Source organism: Mangifera indica, chromosome 3 (assembly GCF_011075055.1).
Source record: "Mangifera indica cultivar Alphonso chromosome 3, CATAS_Mindica_2.1, whole genome shotgun sequence".
NCBI lineage: Eukaryota > Viridiplantae > Streptophyta > Magnoliopsida > Sapindales > Anacardiaceae > Mangifera > Mangifera indica.
The window spans coordinates 9066228-9087596 of NC_058139.1; the positions used below are offsets into that span (position 1 = coordinate 9066228).

The 21369-nt window shown below is 35.1% G+C and overlaps 3 protein-coding genes across 11 annotated transcripts; 1 reads left to right on the top strand and 2 right to left on the bottom strand.

Annotated features, from left to right (window-relative positions):
* Nucleotides 1-225: 225 nt before the first annotated feature.
* LOC123211088 (light-inducible protein CPRF2-like) lies at nucleotides 226-4732 on the top strand. 2 transcript variants are annotated; one of them, XM_044629621.1, is made up of 6 exons: nucleotides 226-714; nucleotides 806-884; nucleotides 1605-1794; nucleotides 2032-2107; nucleotides 2198-2323; nucleotides 3947-4026. In XM_044629621.1, exons 1-6 carry the CDS (start codon nucleotides 325-327, stop codon nucleotides 3989-3991), a joined length of 906 nt encoding a protein of 301 aa, XP_044485556.1. In that variant the 5' UTR covers nucleotides 226-324; the 3' UTR covers nucleotides 3992-4026. The 2 variants fall into 2 exon arrangements, with proteins under 2 accessions (XP_044485556.1, XP_044485555.1); XM_044629620.1 differs by having other exon boundaries at nucleotides 230-714; nucleotides 4012-4732.
* On the bottom strand, nucleotides 4638-11518 carry LOC123211086 (histone acetyltransferase GCN5-like). 4 transcript variants are annotated; one of them, XM_044629616.1, is made up of 13 exons: nucleotides 10675-11518; nucleotides 10499-10563; nucleotides 10281-10361; nucleotides 9436-9507; nucleotides 8760-8928; nucleotides 7935-7978; nucleotides 7541-7640; nucleotides 7089-7214; nucleotides 6926-6980; nucleotides 6014-6129; nucleotides 5300-5402; nucleotides 4958-5099; nucleotides 4638-4883 (listed from the first exon to the last, which is right to left on the bottom strand). In XM_044629616.1, the coding sequence occupies exons 1-13, from the start codon at nucleotides 11281-11283 to the stop codon at nucleotides 4817-4819; spliced, it is 1749 nt and encodes a 582-aa protein (XP_044485551.1). In that variant the 5' UTR covers nucleotides 11284-11518; the 3' UTR covers nucleotides 4638-4816. The 4 variants fall into 4 exon arrangements, with proteins under 4 accessions (XP_044485551.1, XP_044485553.1, XP_044485552.1 ...); XM_044629618.1 differs by having other exon boundaries at nucleotides 7146-7214; nucleotides 10675-11516; XM_044629617.1 differs by having other exon boundaries at nucleotides 5300-5393; nucleotides 10675-11516.
* Nucleotides 11519-12446: 928 nt separating this feature from the next.
* LOC123212583 (guanylate-binding protein 4-like) lies at nucleotides 12447-20675 on the bottom strand. Of its 5 annotated transcripts, none has more exons than XR_006501567.1 (18): nucleotides 19993-20668; nucleotides 19288-19390; nucleotides 18248-18317; nucleotides 18066-18104; nucleotides 17867-17984; nucleotides 17729-17786; nucleotides 16895-16959; nucleotides 16745-16751; nucleotides 16580-16640; nucleotides 16130-16189; nucleotides 16011-16030; nucleotides 15857-15922; nucleotides 15103-15270; nucleotides 14412-14669; nucleotides 13923-14135; nucleotides 13396-13667; nucleotides 12880-13076; nucleotides 12447-12664 (listed from the first exon to the last, which is right to left on the bottom strand). XR_006501567.1 is itself a non-coding variant. In XM_044631758.1 (17 exons), the coding sequence occupies exons 1-17, from the start codon at nucleotides 20079-20081 to the stop codon at nucleotides 12935-12937; spliced, it is 1809 nt and encodes a 602-aa protein (XP_044487693.1). In that variant the 5' UTR covers nucleotides 20082-20668; the 3' UTR covers nucleotides 12688-12934. The 5 variants fall into 5 exon arrangements, 3 of the variants coding, with proteins under 3 accessions (XP_044487693.1, XP_044487695.1, XP_044487694.1); XR_006501568.1 differs by lacking the exon at nucleotides 12447-12664 and adding an exon at nucleotides 12688-12796; XM_044631758.1 differs by lacking the exon at nucleotides 12447-12664 and having other exon boundaries at nucleotides 12688-13076.
* Between the last annotated feature and the right edge of the window lie 694 nt (nucleotides 20676-21369).

Here is a 21369-nt window from a genome sequence, read left to right on the forward strand (position 1 = left end):
ACGGGCATTCGGCCCCTTGTTTGTTTTTCTCAAACCTACGTTTAAGAAAGTTTTTAAACGCAGTAAACGGAATCGGGCACAACCTAACACAAACTATCTCGTTAAACCATCTTACACTGCCACGTGTCAAAATAACAAAGGTCATTTATTTGCCACATGTCAATGACAAACGTTGCGTGGACAAAGATTCACGAAACTACATCGTTGTGGAACATTAACAAACACAAAGGCAGAGAACGCATAACCGTACGCACAATCAAACAAGTTTCCGCAGAGAAAATAAAAATTTTAAATTTATAAAAAAAAAAAAGAAAAGGAAATTTCATGGGAAGTTCGATGAATAGTGTGTTCTCCGCCGACGATTTCTCTGACTCGTTCTGGTCGTCCCCTGGCGCGACTCCGCCTCGGGATCCGGATCCGCTTCATGAGTTGCCGATGCACCGCAGCCTATCGGAGTGGGCGCTGCAGGAATTTTTAGCTGATACTCCTGTGGTTTCGCAATCGACGGCGTCGAGAAATGGTACTTCGGTGGTGACGCAACCGACGGTGTTGACAACTGAGGAAGGCTTTGATGATGACTTGATGGAGATCAAGACGCCGCCATATCAGGATCAAGCTCTTCCTGGACCGTTGGATCGATGTGCTAATTATGATGATTACCAAGCTTATCTCAAAAGCAAACTCGATCTAGCTTGTGCTGCTGTTGCTCTTAGGGTAAAATAGAACACTCTCCTTCTCTCTTTTCAAATTTGCATTCATAACACAACGAAATGAAAGATAAATAATAAAAATTTGTGCTTTTCAGGGTTCTTTTGTGAAGCCAGAAGATAAACCTTCTTTAACTGAGAATCAAAGACAGGCTCAGTTGGGATCTCAGGCTCTTGGTAATTCCAGAGAAGGATTTGATTATTAATAAATGTTGCAGTTTCAACTATAATAGGGATAAATCTATTAATATCTCCTTATTCTGTCTTCACTAGGAACTTTCCAAATATATTTTCTGATGCTTTATCTTCTGAGAATGCTTGAATTAGCAGAACCAAATTGACTTACAGTTAAATGCAACTTTTTGTAGGTTTTGAACTTATGTTTGGCAAATTATGAACAGAGCACTTAGAATCTAAATAGTCTGTGCCAGTGTTCAAGCTTTGCTGAGTTGAGTTCAATTCTCGTTAGATATATTTATGTCACGATGTTGTAAGGTCTGTCATGTATGACATGTAGCTAATTATTTAGATGTAGCTAGGTTGGACATTTCATGAATGACACATTTATGACATGCTGACTTAAAGTATAGTTGTCATTTCATGGTTGCTGAAAAAGGTTCAGCATCTGTGAGTCAAGTCTATATACAATATTCAGTGATGTTCATGCTCTATGTTCTAAAAATAAAACATTTTTGCATCTTCAGTTTCAATGATTTGAGATAAAATGTTATTTGCTTTTCAGGTATTTCTGGAAATAGCATATTGCAATTTCTTTCCAATGAAATGTATTTGTGATCAACCATTGGTTTTATGTTGCATGGTGTAGTCCACTTTGTCTTTGTGTAGTGTGTTACATCTGGTTTTTACTCAATTCAATTACTAGTCATGATTTATCAGTGACACAGCAAAAAGCTGATGTTGGATCACTTGGCACTACGCCCTTACCTGCCATGCAAGGGAAATCAGGGGTGCAAGTTGGGCAAGCAGCCAGTGGCTCATCAAGAGAAGATTCAGATGATGATGAGCCTGAAGGAGACACAGAGAATACAGAGGGTTCTGATCCAGTGGATGACAAACGTGCTAGAAGGTTATAAAACTCCATACTTGCTTCTCATATTTTCTTCCAGCTTGAGTGGTTATGAAGACTATTGGTGTTCTTAATGTGCTTTGGTTATATGCGTGTTTCCTTTTTTTTTTTCTTTTATATGTTTATGTGTTTTATCACTTCCCATGCTTACAAGTTAGAAGTTGTGAAATGTGGAACTTTAAAATTGATTGCTTGTCTCAAAGAAAATCTTTCGTTGATACTTTGGTGGTGGCTCAGGATGTTGTCAAATCGTGAGTCAGCTAGACGCTCTAGGAGAAGAAAGCAAGCCCATTTAAGTGAACTAGAAGCACAGGTTTTGCCCCATGTTTTCTTTAATGCCTTGCTGAACACTACTTTTTCTCTCTTGATGATGTGTAGAATAATATATATTTGTCTCTTACAGACTGGTCAGTTGAGAGTTGATAATTCTTCTTTACTGAAAGGCCTTACGGACCTGAAACATAAATGCGATGACGCCATTGTTGACAATAGAATATTGAAAGCTGATATTGAGACATTGAGAGTAAAGGTAAGTTGCTATGGTATCATAATCTTGCAAAATTTTCATTTTATACATAATGTGGTAAATTACTCTAAATATATTTGGTTGATCTTGCACTCTGTTGTCTTCATTTACTTTGTGAAAGTGATATCCATATCAACATTTAAAGTTATGAAGATTAAAACAATGTTTTAAATTTAGACTGTGCATTGACTCAATGAAGGGGCTGGTCACCAGTTACTCAATGGTTGGACGGGGTTACTATCTAAAACAATATTAAAAATAATATTTAAAATAATTTTGTCTACTTAATCATTAAATGAAAAATCCAAATTACATTTAATCAAAATTTAATTTGGCCTAATGGCGCACATATATTATGTGTATTGGTTAAATGACAATTGCAATATTTTAAAAAAAAAAAACTTCAAAACAGATTAAATAAAAGTTGTACCGATATATAATGAAACACAAGTGTTGGCTTGGTGGCGTGGCTTGCACCTTTCCTACTGTTGGGACTTGAGTTTGATTCCCAATAGTTTCAAAAAACATTTACAATGATGTCATCATATGGTTTGACTGATTTGACCCGCAATTGAACCATGAACCGGGGTGGTTCGACTGTGGGTCAAAGCAGTCAAACTGCAGGGCCAAAAATTGGTCTTACCCAAGTAAGGCCATGTGTCCTAGTCAAACTGGTCTGATCCAGGTTTGAAAACTATATATTAAAACTTTATTAGTAGAGTGGAGCCTTTACATGTAGTTATATTCATCTCAAATGCTTTTTATAAGTTACAATAACATTATTTCAATTTTTTTTTCCAACAAATTAATGTTATACATACAATGATAGACTTCTTCTGAATCCCACGAAAGCAAAATAGATTCTTTTTTAATGTACGTGTTGCAGCATAGGGTTCATTTCCATTTTAAAATTCTTCCTCTATGATGCTTGCTAGTGTCATCATTTAGCTGGTTCAGAATAATATGAGGAATTTGTGTAATTAAGTTAAATGTCTGGACCAACATGATGCTAGATAGTCTTGTCATTAGTGGGTTCAGAATAATATGAGCAATGTGTAATTAAGTCAAATGTCTGGACCAAAATTTAGGATGTGATTACGGAATGAAGTGTATGCTTTGGAAACTAATTCATGTATCATAGTAATGAGATAGGTGAATGCTCATCTTTGTATTATTTGTGCCATATATTGGGTGGTACTGCATAATCTGCTAGCTGCTGCATTAAGCATTGTCAAACTAGATAATCATATATAGTTTTTTCTTGTGCACTTTAATCATCCTTGTTATTCCACTGCTCTCGTAAGTTCACAAAATGGACACTGATGTGTTCTTTTTTCTGTTTTAATAAATGAATTCAAATTTCACTTTGCATCGTGGTTGTGTTTTGTTGGCTTTTTTTGGGACCTAAAAGTTCAAATTGATAGACCATTGCTCAAAATTAATATTGAAATGCAAAGTTTACCATAATTCCTAAAAGTTTAGTTATAGGGAAGTGCTCAACAGTAATATATGCATTTTGCCGATGAAACTGCAACAAATTGGTTGGTTGAGTGTGAAACTCTTTTTCTGTGCTCAAAGCTGCAGTGAATGCTAATCTAGTTTTCTGATTATTTTACTCCTTTCTAGGTTCACTATATTGATGCTATCCCCTTGTTGGCCAAAGTTACATAAATCTATACAAATTCTTTTAGGTGAAAATGGCAGAAGAAACAATGAAGAGATTGACAGGGGTGAACCCAATGCTTTTAGCTAAGCATGATGCCAAATTTGCATTGATTGACAATTTCATGGGAGCATCTACAAATGCAACCTTACCAATGCAACCGAACCCAAACCAGTTCTTTCACCAACCAGGGCCAAGCATTGCTACTACCACCCCAAATATCCATAATTTGGATCATGGTATCCCAAATAACACCCAGGTTTCCATTGAAAATCTGCAAAACAACAGCGGTGGAAACAACAGGGCTGAAACTTCCATCTCGCAACCTTTGGTTAACAGAGAGCATGTGCACCAGCTGATTCACCATATAGTCAATCCATCTGGATCGGGGGCTATATCTGGCTGGGACTCTGGACTTGCTCATGCAAGTGGAGGTAAGAATGTTAAGAAGCAGAACTAGATTTGGTGTGGTCTAAATAATCTGTCATTCATGACAAATTGGCATAAAAAAGTTTATCTTGTCGGACGGCCATAAGTTTATATTTATTGATGAACCATGGTTTGCACTGCAGATCTGTACTAGTTTTTATTCCAATTCGTCGGTCAGCTTTGTAAAGAGAAATATGGTTCTGATCTAGGCCATAATGCCCAAGGTATTCAAAGTTCAAATGAAATGATGTAATATCCAAATCTGATCCAATGGCTAACAGAACGATTTCATGTGTTATAAAGGAAAAATTTACACCGTATTCATCATGGCCAGAAATATGATACATCAGAACTGATAAATGGATCTTCTTGAAAATGTATAATCCGCTGTGTCTTCCACTAGTTTACTGCTGAATTTTGGTGCCAGATTGCAGACCTGATTGAACTTTGCTTTGAAAGTGTGCTTCCAGCCTGCAGTTTTTCTCAAAGTTAAAATTAATAAACGAAAGTAAGCGCAATTTAAGATGAAACGAATAATATCATGCCTCATTGAACATTTATAGTAGATGGTGTCAGGGGAATTATAAGTGCGAGCATTGTGAAACATCCTCTTGACATCGGCCATAAACATCTCAAATGTGACATAATATTGTTCTGATTCTACTCTTTTTGACATTGTCCTTAGATCTGCAATAAGATTGAGTATAAACCAAAATATCAGATGATGATAGCTTTGTAATTGAATGGCCTCCCATTTAGTGATCATCATGCAATCATAAATACATGATGTTGTTGATATACTACTCATGAGGAATCACCAAAACCACCCAGAATCATTTTCATGGAGAATATGTTTAAGATGTTACTTTTAATTTGGAACTTCTTACCCATGGGATCTTTAATGATGTCATAATAATCAGGAACATCACGGGCATCAACCGGCTCCTTGAATGGCCAAGCATCAACATGGTCATGCATTGACTGCAGAAACTAAAATATATTTGGTAAGAATTCGGGACAGACAAGAGAACTCACATGCTCACATCCAAGTAAATAAACTAATAAATTGACTAGTGAAGAATTGAAAATTTTGTAAAGAGGAATTTGTCTTTAACCATTCACCCCATCATAACCACGGGATCTGCAAATCTTCTGAGAAGCTAAGAGCAGAAAAAGTTTTCCATGTCAACCTATGATTCAATGCTCTAATGATATTACACATAATATCACCTGGATTTTTATAAACATGAAAGGGCAAGTAAAAAAAGCACCTTTGTGATAATTATGCCTTATTTTAAGGTTGTTTGATGGTGTAAAATGTAAAAATATCGGCTAAGACTCAATAGTCCTTTCAAATGAGACATATCTATCTAATGACATCAATCATTACTTGTAAGTAGATACACAATTTTTAAAAACATGCACAAGAGAAATAAATTCGTGAAAGAAGAGAATTTCAACATTTAATCTCATGACAAATTTAGTTGCTTTAACTTGAGCAATTACACCTATACCAATTTTTTTTGCAACATGTCAAGGCATGCTTTGTTGATATAATATTGCTCTAGTGAAAGCTAATACTGAAAAGTTTAGAAGCTTGCCTTCAGAAGTGAGCGCATGAATGCAGTTAAAAATTTTTGACTTGATGTACTGTCAGTGGAAGCACTTGTTCTAAATCGTGAATGACCCCATTGATCAGGAGTCCACCCAGCTTCCCCTGTTATCAAATTAGCCACAGGCTTCCATTAGTAACCTAAATTTTCATCACATAGGTCAAAAAGAGAAAGCAACTCAAATAGCAGCTTAACTCTTACATTGAAAATATTTATATATTCCACAATGCTTGTTTATAATCTTACTGCTTGACAGCATACCATGCACAACAGAATTACAATTATGCCTTCCAAGTTGGCAAGTTGCAGATGCAACCCCTGACTAAATTAACAAGAGCACGACACAATAATGAAAAATTATTTCCTGCTTACTTGCAGGATGCTAAATTATCTTGATATTATTATAGCATTCCCTTTTCTAAAGAGTAATGATACCCATCCCAACATATTGCCAATTGCACATCCCAAGTGATGTGTCACCATATGTGGTATTAACATGTCATTTAATGCATCATTACTTCATTTACATGTCAATGCCACATATGGTGACATATCACTTGGGATGTGAAATTCCGAGTAAAGTTTTGGGATGGGTAGCCTTATTGTTTTCTAAAGACTAAACTTCTAACTGTCAGAAATACGGTTTAAAAGCAATAACAACAAAGAAAAACAGCCAAAAGGGGCAGAACCCCAGAACATGGGAAGTATACAGGAGGCTGAATATGACCATGAGATCCATTCAATTCTACGTCTAACAAACAATAAGGGAAACTTATATATACAACACATGCAATAAATTTCAAGGGAGTCACTCTTAGAAATTATTAAATGTGAATACGTTCCATAAGGTTATATTAGATATTCTAAGATGAAATGTCTTTTCTGACTCAAAGGACTTACTCAAACCAGGAACATCCTCAACTTTGATTATTTTTTTAGGGATACCAGCTTCTTTCTGAAAAAAAAAAAAATTAATCAGAACAAAATAGAAAATACTCATAGATAGATATTTTTGTATAAAACTCAAAAACTCGAAGGAAAAGAGGAGCACATAGGAACTTACAAATAAATTCACTGTCATCCAATAAATTAATAGCATATTCTTAAAGATGCCATGTACCTTCTGAAAATCAATTCCTTGGTAGACAATATGGCAATTTGAGAGCTCTCTTATCTTCTCATCAATTGCCTATCATAATAAGAAGAAAAGAAAAAGTTAGATTATACTTAATATTCACAAATATGTCCAGTGATTCTTTTAAATATTAAATTTAAAATATTGTAAAACTTCAATATGTCATCTCAAGATGAGAGTATAATGTATACATTGTCAATATGCTCCTATACTTTTGCAGCAAAATTATTTTGGAAAAAAACAGGTAGGAATACACAGTGCCTGAGTGCCATATGGATTCTTTTGACTAACTTAGCAAGTCTTTGTTTAAGACAAAAAATGTTCAAATATTTAGTCTTTATAATTAAAATGTTCATTAATCAAGTACAGCTTCACCTTACCTGCCTTTGACGGCGGATCATGGTCGATAGATCAGTGTATGGCAGCTTTGGATCAATTTTACATTCCATAAGGATTCCTCCATCATAATCCTTTATATACCTGGAAACACCAATGAAAATCTTATGCAGAGTCAGAAAGCACAGAAGAACAGAACAAATCAAATTCTATGAAACAGATTAAAAAGGTCCTTATAAGAAGAAAACAGAGAGATTCTGAAAGACACTTATGGTAGAACAACGACATTATAACTCCTGTGAAGGACCATCCATTTAAAGCCTCAAACTTGTTATCTTTGCTAAATATTTAATAGAGAAACCAAGAAAAAAAGCACTAGGTAGTGATAACATTCAATTAGAAAAGATAAAACTATGTATAATTCGATATTAAGCATACCCTTGCCATCGGTCCTTCTCCAAGTAAATCTCTTTGGTAAAACCCTACAAAAATTAATGGATCTCATGAGTCAGCACTGAGAACAGAATAAGAAGAGGGAGAACATAGAATTAAACATACTGAAAATTGATGGCAGAACAACTAATTCCAACATAACTCCACAATTTCCAGAGTCAGCCCACCATCATAGCATGGCAAAATCCAACAATTAAAAGAGTCCAGAAACTTGAATCTATCGGAAATGAAACCAGAAATTTGTTCCTCAGTGGTTGCATAAAATTGATTGTGCCTTAGTTTAAAAATTTTTTGTAAGAAAAATAAGCTTTACCATGCTAACTTGCACCACATATTCTGGTAAAATTACACAATTTTTTTATTTACTTAATTGGGATAAGACTTCATTGCCTCATTTTCAACCTCTAATCTATATATTTAACCAATTAACAAGAACCTTCTACATTAGTGCATCAGAAAGAACATCCAAATGCAATTTAGGATGTTTAATTCTCTCAAAGAACTAAATTAAAAAAAAAGTATAATCAGGACAAGTTTTACTTGACAACATACACCAATATATAGATAGAACCGTTTCAAAGAAAAACGAAATCACAGTTTTATAAACCAACCACTAGAAATTTTCCTGGCAAAGAAACTATCATGATTACTCCAGAGTTGTGTAGTGTGAGTGTGTGTGTGTGTGTGTGTGTGTGTGTATACACATATATATACAGAGAGTGAGAGATAACTGATCATCCCATCATCAGTTTATGCAAAACCAAACCTCACCCTTAAGCTTACAACTACATCAGAAGTGAATAAACAAACCTGTTTAATAAAATAACCAACAGCATTATTATCAGCATATGTTAGAAAATGTGTTAGCCCATCAATATCACGTGCATGCTGCTTTAAATGGTTCATCAATCTGGTGCCATAACCTTTTACTTGTTCATCAGCTGTAATTGCACAAAAAGCTATCTCCCCAAACCTTTGGCTGTGTTTTTCCAGAACAATGGCATTAGTCAGAGGGAAAGGAAAGCACCATATGAATGATATTGTGACCTCACTGAATAAACATTAATCAATTCCTTCAAATGTCATCCTACACTAGGAATTACCGTGAAGCACCATGCCAGATAATAAATTAGAAGCAGTAAGGTGACAGCTAATTTTAATAACCAGTTATTTAAAGTTCATTAAAAGTGGAAATGGCCTCACTAGGACAAAATGAAACAGTAGAGAAGTTTATTTCGCTGCTCTTGTTAAACCAAGGCCAAATTATTAACTCATCTTAAAATATATACATGGTTCCGAAGCTTACATGAAGCTGACAGAACTATTTTCTCTCTTGCCTCTGGCAGTTTAGGAAGAAAAAGTAATGACACAGCAAACAGATTAAGTGAAATGGTTTACCTGTCTCTGGTTGAGAATTCATAATGATATAACAGTTCATTTACTCATTGTTTGAAAAAGGAATCCAAAGGATATCATAAATATATACCTGGCATATGGGCGATATGTTATGCCACCAACAACCTGATTATTTCTGATAACCATAACCGACTTGTGGCTTCTGTAAACACAATATGAAAAGCACCTCTATTAAGAAAGCATATTAAAGAAGGAACAATAAGAAACAACAAAAATATTAAATTGGTAGTGAGACCTTAGAGGTATTTAATATATATAAAAAAAAAAAAAAAACACCACCAATTTGTTGACAATATATTGAACTTAGCTTCTTCCAGGTGTGGAAAAAATCAATCTAAGTCTCAAATGTAGCTATAAATGGTTGCTTAAAATCAACATATAAAGTCCTCTCATGCGTGGTTTTGCAATAAAACTTCTATCAGTCTGGGAGCAATATATATTCCATTCAATCTTAACTCACATAAGTTAGGGATGAAGCCCTCCCATTAAAGAACAAAGACTGCTGGGAAAATTACTCCAAGCTGATGATATGACTCCGACAACTGTGTTAGAACCTCACTCAATGCATTAGAAAGTCAATTATGATTCATTAGAGTGAAAAAAAAGTGGTCTTATGGTGCACTGATGTGTCATCTGGAGTACTAACATGTACCACAGGTGGAGATGTTATTTTCCTGTACTACAATTAACTATTCCAATCAACAAATCCTAATATCTTAGTTTATTTATTCAACTTCTTCTATTAGGAAACACTGTCTGATAGGGTTGAAAGGTATCCTTTCCATCTTTGAACAGGAGCTTTCACTAAATTTGCTGCTACGAAATTACCAATTAGAGATTTATTATTTTATTGTTCTTTTTAGAACTGAAACTGGGAACTAATTTCTTTTAAATTAGAAGTTTCCATGATATTACCTATCCATCACAAGTCGGACAATGTACTCCTTAGGCATGTTAGGTAGCTGCCTCGCAAAGATATTCTTTAGCCCTATTAACCTGAGAAATCATAAAAATTAAGCCTATTAATCACATAAACGAACGAACTAAAAATGCACAATAACAAAATTCAGATGACCACATGTACGAGTAAAAGAAAGTTTCAGAAACATGAATGTCCAAGAAGAGAGATATACCAAACCATATGATCATCAACACCATCGTTCCCAAGGCACACAAACTTGAGCCTTCCAGCTTCTTCCTGAAAATTCCCAACAACACAATTACAAGTATAATCTCCAAGCTCCAGCACAATTCTAACATAATCAATATGAAAAACAAATTATAACGATAAAATTGAAAAAAAAAGTACCTCTCGCTTTAAGCTCTCTTCTCGAGCACTATAAGCCCCACTAGCTTGTATATTCTCTGTAAATATTTTAACTGAATCTTCTTTAACCACAATTCCCGTCACCGAACTTCCAGCCCCACCAGTCGACCCCAAGACAGCACTCCCTATGGGACCAGTTTCCTTCCCGCCATCCGGATTCTCAAGTTTAACCGTCACAGGCTCTGTCTTCAGCTTCGTGTTCCGCGCGGAGCCAACTGAGTTATTGTTCTCCAGCCGAGCGGCGGTGAAGGTTCGCATGGAAGACTCATTGTCGTTGTCGAACTCGTCCTCATCATCGTCAACCACCGCGTCCTCTGAGTCGTCAGCGTCGGAGTCGGCGCCGCGGGCGGAGATGCTCTCAAGGTCGTCATTGGACGTCAAGGCACCGTCGCGAGTGTCGGCAGAAAAGGAAGAAGGGAATGTAGGCGGTCCATGGTCCTCAGACGCGGCCGCCGCGGCTGTCGCTGCTAGTTTGCGCTTGTGAATCGACGACGTGGCGGATGCGGAGGCCGAGTGGGACGGGGACGGGGTTTGTGATTGTGAGTTCCGCGAGCGATTCTGCACAGTAAGGTGAGAGGAATGTGTGTCCATCTTGACTTGGACTGATTTAACTCGATTAAGTTGGCGTTTATTGTAAAAAGATTCGTAAATGAGTGCTTTGCAGAATTGCAGGTAACTTGAGGGTTTTGCGAGGGACGAATGACCAGTACGATCTCTGTTATCAGCTGAAACGACAACGTACCGGATAGCTAAACAGGAATAACTGAAAACACACAACAGAGAAGATGCCTGCTGGGATTTTCCGTGGGCCTCATAAAATAATAATGGGCTGGTCCTGATGCGCGATAGCAATAGCATGGCATAATGGAAAAAATTTTGCCCTATATATATATATATATATATATATATATATATATGTTATAAACAGCCGAACAGATATTATCGCTTTGGGCTTCAGGCTCTCACAGCTTTAAAACGTATCTATTGAGTTAGGGGTTTCTGGCCTCTACTTATATACAAACTCAGTAGACAAAACGAGAACGATGTGAGACTTCAGGTCACAACACACCCTCCATCGCTATCGTGCTGATAACGTGTTATAAACAGCCCAACAGATATTGTATGCTTTTGGCTTCAGGCCCTCACGGCTTTAAAATACATCGAGTTAAGGACTTATGACCCCTACTTATATACAAGCTCAGTAGACAGAACATGAACAATATGGGACTTCAGGCCACAACAATATATATATATATATATATATATATATATATATATATATAGAGTTCATTTTGCTAAATTTTGGCCCTTTTTTTATTTTCAGTGTAACTTTATATTAGTGGGGACACAGGCACTTGTTAAGAAATAAATGTATATTTATTGGTCGAAAAGACTAGTTCCCACCCAACTTGAGAGTAAACCCCAAATTCACCCTACTCACACCGGTTGGGTTTTTGGGTGAAAGAGAATATTCATTTTTAAAATTTTAGATTAAAAAAATTTGTTAAACTTTTAAATTTAAAAAAATATAATAAATTTTTAAATTTTTTTAAATACTTTTATTAATAACAATTTTATTTTTAATAATATTGAAAATTTTAATAAAAAATAGATATTTAAATTTTAAAAAATTAACAAATTTGAATTTGAATTTATACTAAACTTGGGTGGGAATAAGTCTTTTGGCCTTTAAGAAAACTAATTTCACTTCATTGAGAACCATCAACATGCACTCATTCAATCTAGTAAGTATCTTGCATTAAAAAAAAATTATTATTATTATTATTATTATTCCAAATTAGATATAAAGTATATTATAAAAATCAACATGATTAAACAACCGATAAGCTGATAACCTTTACTGCAATTTTCCTTTTTTATTTGTTTCCCCTCCTTTCGCATTGTTTTTTCCTCGGCAGGAAGACATCATACAACTATGAATTTCTTTCTATTGCATACAGAGAATTTGAACCTGTAATATATATTTAAAGGGCATTTTAAACGATCAAAATATGACATTGAATAATAATACAAATCCTGTAAATTCTACAATTACATAAACTATAAGAACCGCCACTACAATCATTAAATAGCCCTTTACCCCCTTCAAAATTCCAGATTGACTGTCAGATTGAGAGAACAAAAAAGATAAACGATTAAAAAAGGATCGATTGGCAGGCTTCATACCTAAAACAAGAAAAGCTCGCCCATGATAATCCCCTGAATTTATACTTGTATCATTTTAATCTGATCTCGGCCGGTTTGAGGTACCTTTACCATTGTTGTACAGAGGCAAAAGTCCACGTGACCCATGTTTCCGGCTCCCATAACACCGCCAATAAAGTAGAAATATAGCAAACATAAAAGAGATCGGAACAGCCCATCTGTCTCAAGCATTGAAAATTAAATGAAAAAAGAATGATAGATTGAGAGAAATATAATTGCTTACTATCTTAATTGCATTGTGGTAACAAAGTGCCAGAGGCAAAATGAGCACAATCATGTTTAGCTGAAAACTTAATTCAAAATATAGCATGCAAGCCTCTAGCATCCTAAGATTTTAGAAAATACTCACAAATTCAGGAAGAAAATGGTTTATTTCCCTTTTTGTTCAGGTTGAATGCAAACTGATACACCAAATAATAATAATTGCGGCTAGCTTTGTATATTTAACATGTAAAACTAAGAGAATTGTTCTTATACCTGTCCAAATCAATGAAGGGGCTGTAGACAATTGTTTCCCAAGTGGCAACAATGAAATGCCAAACTGGGTTGTAATAAAGAGACTCTGCTGACCAGAACAACCTTGTGTATGTTTCTAAGAAGATAAATAGTATCCATGCTCCCATTTCAATCAAAATAAACTTTATAATAAACCGTCCCACCACAACCATGACAAGGGAGAAGGCCACCAGCCAATTGAAAAGCCTCTGGTTGTATTCCTTGATAAATTGAGATTTTGACTTCCCCAACATCTGCAGATATACAGTAATTGACGGATGTTCAGTTCAAAATAGTAGGCAACCCCAACAAAATAAACAACAAAAATACAACTTCCAAATAATCAGCATCTAAATATATTTCAAATTTCTCTTCTCGTTTTAAGTTATATTTCGTTCATATTTGTAATTCTGCAGTTAATTGTTGTTTTGGTATAACTTCCACTAAAGTTCAGGGAAATGCTAAAATACTGCCTGAAAGGCTTAAAATAAACTCAATTAACTCCGAACCTTCATCATGCGCTGCTCGTAGTTTGCTTTTGAAGGTCCAACACACTCTCGATTGAAACTTTGGTTGCATTGCAGAAAACCTGCATTAAACTTGGCCATGGAGGGAAGTTTAAGAACTTGAAGCTGGTCCATCTTGTCCTCACATCTAATATATAGTTCGTCACAAAGCCTTGAGGATTGATATTCATTTGAAAGAATGAAATTCTTATACACCTGCACAAAGTTGTGAGAAAAAGTATGTGACACATTCACCATATAGAGAAAGTATGGTCCTGAACATTGCAGTTCCTAGAATATATGAAGGGGATTTCTACAGCCCCTAGCTGCTACTAGAAAATTAGTTAAGTCTAACAATTCTGCGCAAGAAATTTTCCAGACGATAGATGAGATGATACCAGACCTAATAACTCAGGTTCAACATTTATCTACAGAAAGTAACAGGACTGAAAATCTCTATAATTCAATAGACTTGCTCAAAGGGAACAACACCTCTTGTATCTCTTCATCCAATTGCATGACAGATTTCTTTGCGTGATGACGGCCAAAATGCTGTTCATCAAAAACTTTCATTACTTCTGTTCTAGAATTTTCGTGGGCATCTTGCAAAGATTGAGCTGACAGAGGTAAGTGTAATTTAGCCATCCTTTCATTGTATTGCTTCAAGCACCGCTTGAGAATATCCTTATTGAAAACCTCCACAAGAGAGCCTGTTGATGGGATCTCTCCTTTATTCAAGGCTTCAAGTATCTGAAGGTTGAACAATGGAAATGCATATTAGCAAAAAGAATGTAGAAGAGCAAGGAATAACGATGAAGGTGACAACAGAAAGTTACCGACTAAAAAAGCATATCAACTTACAGTATAAGATATTATAACAGCAAGGCCATCAAGTCCAAGGATTCATTCAATTGCTATCAGAGGACAATTCATACCATAAACAGGGTTATCTAAGTGATTTACTTCCATTATCATGTTTCTACTTTTGTGCCCTGTATAAGATTCTGAATCTGATGCTAATTAATGAAAGTTTTAAACTAACGCACTTTCGTATGCCCTAAAGTAAATCATCATTTAGTTTCATGTGGTGATGAAAAACTCATTCTCTTGTGGAGGTCTAAATTAAAGTTTAAAACAAATTGATTCTCAAAGTAAAGATGATCTAAAGCTAAAATAAAGATACCTGTTCCAGGAACGCTACAAACTCCTTGCCATTCAGATATTTGCCCTGAACAATTTTTGGATGAATAACACTAGCAACAAGCTTTTTCAATTGCTCTCTCTTTCTAACATATGCTGGGTCAAGTTGTTCATCCTTCATGTCACAGAGCTTTGTTCGCATCAGATGAGGCTGCAAGGTCAAATTCATGGGTTTATAAGAACATATAAGCCATTGAGAGCTCTTTCACATGTGAACTAATAAACTGGACCTGCAGTAAATCAATATACAAACAAGAAACATATGCATCCCATAAACCCAAATCCCATGTGAGTGTCTGTGCACAACCCTATCCCCTCAGAATTATTCACTATTGTTAGGACAACAAGAACACAATTTAAAAGATTAAAATTCAACTGTCCTTTAACCATTAGATTGCACAATGGAGACAAAGGTGACTCCACCCACTTACAAAAAATCATGTATGATATAAAAATGTCATGAATGCAACCTAGAACCACCTAGCAAGCTGCAAAAACATTCTTTCTTATCCTCTGCCAGGTGCGACTAAACTACTATAAATGCCCTCATGCAGTTGAACACAAGTAGTATGCTAACAGGTCCCATGCACGAGATATCATCAAGATTATCAAGTGACAAGATTATGTCACTTAACATATACAATAAACAGATTTCCAGTAGAGGAACAGCAATGTTACAAGAGACAGGAGATGAGGCAAAACTTGGGAGATTATTAAGAAGAAAACTAAATCCATACTTGCGGTAAGCTAAAGGCTGTGCTGTTACCACCCATAACAGCCAAAGAGTCTCGGATCTGGTTTACCTGATACAGTAACAAGAAGAGAGAACTTATGATCCAGAAAGATGACATGTCATTAATAAAGAAAAATGAAAGTCGTTAGAAAAAGTACCTGATCAATATTTTTGTCCCCTGCAATTACAAAAAGAATCCGTCAAAGCTTCGCTCTAAAATGCATCTAGGACACTAAACAAAATGTCTTTCCTGCAAAAAGGGAAATGGAAAACTAACCATTATCATTAGGGACACGTCGAAGAGCTTCATGCACCATTTCTTGCACAGACTTCCCTTCTGTATAGCACCAAAAAACAAATGTCAGTCAATTCACCCTTGATTGCACAAATTGCAGCAAATGAAACACACAAAGAGTCACACCCTTATTAGAATAGATCCTCAATCTGAAAAGTATATTCATCTATTTTACATCATTTTGCAGCAAGCTTGCATAAAGGGCAAAGAGATCAAAAGAAAAGCTGCATATAAATCAACACAAAATCTAAATACAGTTACTTTGTAGCATATGTGACAATGTTTTAGTACTGTCCTCGGTATATTACCCCACAAAATGTGGGGTGGTTGCTAGCATGCATGGTCAGATAGCAATTGAGTTTAAGAGAGCAATCTTAAACTCAAGTCTAAGAACTCATACCCTTGGAAGACATCTATTAAGTATTAACTTACGCAAAAAATCGCGCTGGATAAGCCACAAAAGCTTTGCTGGCTCAAAAGCAACATCCTGTCCCTACAAAAACATTCAGCCAGCCATTCAATTGCACATATCAATGGAACAAGGATTCAAGTAAGAGATATACAAAAGGAATTTCAACCAAACTGCTAGTCTCTTACCTTCACTCTACTCCCGTTAAAATATCCATAAAGCAAACCATTAAACAAGTTAGTATGGTAATATAAAGGGTTTTAAAATTACAATTACTACATAACTAGTCAATAAATTTGACCAACATGTTGAATTTACAAAATAGAGAAAAAGCAGACCTTCCATAGAATTCTTCAGCAAGCTCAACAGCAAATGACAGTCGAGATATATCAGCTTCCCGGATCTAATACACAATCAGGGAAAAAAAAAAAAACTATATATCACCAGAAAAATCAACAGAATTTAGGGAACTGCCAAGTGATCTCAGACAAACCATAACCCTGATATGAGTTTAATTGCCAATTCTCAGACACAACCACATCCAGAACTCCACCATACCATTAGTTCAATTAAATATAAACAAGTTAGTATTCTCATATTTAGTTAGACTCCCTAGTTAACTTACAACAAGAATAAGTCAGAATTTCATGCATTTCCCTTTGTTCCTTTTGAGATAGAATTCCAACTCTTCTCCCCAAGTTTTAACCTAGCATCTAACCTATTCAGATAGAAGATTAATCCCATAATCTCTTGTACTCAATAAAGGCTCACATATTTGAGGTAAAACATCTAGTATCCACAATTAAAATCATATATTTTTCCCAACATATTATCAACTGCATAATCTAGAAAAAGAATTATTCAACTCTTCCATCTTTAAAAGATTTTATCATTACAGAAATCATAGATCCAACCTGCACCCGCTATAAACAATCCTATTGTATACAAAAACCAACTTAAATATCTAAGAGTCTAATTTTTATACCAATAAAGCCCTGAAATCCACAATATAGTATTAACATTTGCCTCAAAGGTATAATTTAATTCTGAACTCCTGATTTCTGCCTCAATGATTATTTTGCTTTATCTTTCCCTTAAGGATGCCTAATATAACAACGTATCAATGCATTACCATCAAGTAACTAGATAAAGTTCCTAGCAGAGTAACTAACCGTCTCAGGCAGGTTATATATTAAGACAGAACTCATTACAGTAGCCAGAGCAAAAATCCTGCAACAGTGAGCAAAATGCAAAATTATTTACAAACCACCAGAGGAAAGTTCAAGATTACACAAGCACTTCAAACTTACCGGTCATCATACACGTTTGACTTCCCGATACTTTCAAATCCTTCAGTATCAAGGTAAAATACAGAAGTTTTCATGCCACCAATATCCAACTCCAGTGGAGAGCCCCAAACCCAAATCCCTGCAACAAGCAAACAGATATCATATATTTTAAATATGCATACAGTCACTACCATTGTAATGCCATGTCCAGTCACATTACCTTTTGTTTTTGTGTCACGCATGTGCCCAACACCAAATCCTGTAGAGGAAAAGTACATTTGAGCCAACAACCATCAATTTTGAGGCAACTTCAATCCACATGCATATTCATCAAAATACGTTGCATAAAAAAAAGAAAAAAGAAAGAAAAAAAAAACTAAGAGTGTGTTTTAGTAAACACACCTTCATAACAAGAGAGGGAAAGAAGCTGATTAAGGAGAAAAGATTTGCCAGAGCGGTATGGACCAATTACCTGCATATGCATCATGCAACCATCAAGATGGAGTCAAAAAGGGAGAAACAGAAGAAAAATTTTGCTTCATAGCATATTCTAAGTACAAATGTAAAATGGGCATGACTGCGAATAGCACTCATGCAGGACAAGCATTTCTTGCAACACTTTACACTCAAAAGCATCATACATATTGGTAAACATTATCACATAAAATCCTCTGGAAAGAATAATTGTCATAAAACTGTGCACTTGTGCAGGGTTTTTCTTTCAAATTTAATTACTAAAAAGTCCCAAAACTGCGATTACTGCAATTTCAGGGCCCACGTTGGTTTGGTAACAATATTAAAGTTTTGGACTGAGCTACATCTACAGTGTAATCACCCTTTCCAATTGTAACTTATCTTCGAACTCTTTTAACAGCAACCTTCAGATGGTGAAACAAGTTTAAGTGCACAAGGGAATATCCTTGTTGGTTAGAGCTCTTCTGAAGGAGCAAGAGGTCTAGAAATCACATCCCCCCATTAAAACCTTGGAGGGGAACAATTAAATTTGTATATTCTGCGTAGGGGAGAGTGGGATGGGGTTAGTGGTAAGTAAAAATAAATATATAAACTAACAATAATATAACTAGTTTACCTACTTTTGATCTGAGTACGATTGTTTACTGGCCTGGGAAAAACTAACCCACTAATTGAAAATTAAAGATGCATCAGAATAAAATAATGCAAAACTGATGAAATCAATCTAACCATGCATGACCAGGATCCAAAAAATGGGCGATCAAATGGTACACGCTGAGTAGCTAATAGTTTCACCCAAAATAATAAAAAAAGGCCATCCTGGAATAATTTATCAAAATATATGAAGGCTTTCAATTAAAATAAGAATTATTTCTTTGAAATATACAAATTCCAATGGCATTTTTTAATGGAAAAAATGAAAAATACTACTAATAGTAGATGCTCAAGAAAATGAATCTCTGGCTTACAGCAACAGCGGCAATCGGGGTTGTTATTCTTCTGATGGCTTCCAGCCCTTCACTTGAAAGACGAAGTTTTGTATGACCAGGATCAGGTTCCACAATAGGAAACCTAAATGCAACCCAAAAAAAAAAAAAAAAAAAAAAAGTAAAGACAAGCTTTAGTGAAAAAAAATGCAGTTATTAACTTACTATGTAAAACAACCAAACAAAAAAGTGATTAGACACCAAATATTCAGGCACAGATATTGTCGACGGTCGAAATCTCCACTTCAGGACAAAACTATCGAACTTGATTAAGCTGAGGCTATGGGAGAAATATTTGGCTATTGTAATGTTTATCCGATAACTGAACAGGACAATAAACTTATAATCACTCTGGCTCTACCATAAAACCAGAGCAGGAAAGCTAAAGTTGCACCATTTCCTCCAAGATTACTTAAAAAAATTTAACTTTCTAAAAAAAAAAAAAAGGTTCTTTCCAAACACCTTATGTAAGAAATCGTCTCAAGATGCTTTGAAAAACAAAAGACAACTGACTTTAGGGCCCAAAAACCACAATGTACCAATTACATCACCGAAAAATATCAAACCGGATCAAAAGTTATCACTTTTTACTCCAAAACCAAATAAATTTTTTCATGAACCTAAAATAAATTAAAAATTCGATAGAATGAATCACTAAGACTCTAAGGATCATGGAACTAAACTTACGCTTGGTGCAAATCCTCAATTGAGAGCGACCCAGATGCCAAGAAGCAAAGAAGAAGTGAGAAAACCAAACCCCAAGCCAAATTAGCCATAACTTAAGAAGCGAACAGAGCCGAATTGTTATCTCCCGAATGCGATAAACCCAGGAGCCTGTATAAGAAACTGTACGGACAATGAAGCAATCACGAGTAAAGAAATAGGGCGGGATTTGAAAGAGATAAGGGTAATGGCAAAGAATGAGGTCTCGAGAAGAATGAAGATTGGTGCCCGCTAAGAATTATGCAGCCGCAAGGTTTGGTTTTTGAATCTACAGAAAAAGAAACAGGGGGTTCTTTTTTCAAACCAAAGAGTGCACAGGGGGAAAGAAAATAGGAAGGTCTCGAAGCGAAGTATTACAGTTTGTTCCTTGTAGTTGGGGCCTCAGAAAGCGGCGAAAGTGGTAGGGGTATTATCGGGAGTTTACGGATGATACGGTGAGCGTTGTGGTTGTAGGGTGGAACGGCATTTGCTTACGGATGATCTGCGGTGTTATAATGAACTTGTGTCCGAAGCTTGACTTTTAACAAGAGTCAATTTTTTAACAACAAAAAAGGAGTTCAGCAGGATGGATGGGCAAAAATACCTTAACTGGGAATCAGACCCATCAGATCTCCAGCTTTTGGTTTTAAAATACAAGTTTTAAAATTGATTTCTTCCAAGCATAACCAAATTGACTCCCCTTATTCCCATGGTATAATAATAAAAATAATTAATTAACAACTCAATCTCTTACATCAGAATCAACCACCCAAATCGATCTCCCATTTAATTTTGTTCATTTGTCTCTCTAATTCACGAGTGGTTAGAAACAGTCGACTCAAAGGGTCATCATCTTTTTATAGTTATCATAGCAAACTAATATATTTTAAGTATATTTGCTCATGTTTTTAAATGTAGATAAATTTGAGTTAAACTAAGTTTAAATTTGACTCATTTTATATAAAGTTAAATTCAAATTTAAACTCATCAAACTCACTTTAAAAATGTTCAAATTTGACTCATTTTAAAATAGTCAAACTTAAATCAAGTTTTGAGTTCAATTCAATATTAAAACGATACTATTTTAATATATATTAATTAAAACGATATCATTTTGTATTAAATATTTTAGACTTATGAGTTTGATAAGATAAATACCTTTATAGTTTGAACTTACAAATATTAAATTTTTACATTTAAACTTATTTAAATTGAACTAAAATAAATTTGATTCAAATCTAATCTAATTTTTATATAAATTTGCACTTTTACTTAAAAAAAAAATATTCAGTACACTCAAAGGGACATCAAAATGGATAAGACAAAACTTGAATAAAGATTTCTTAAAATGGGCGTTTGGTT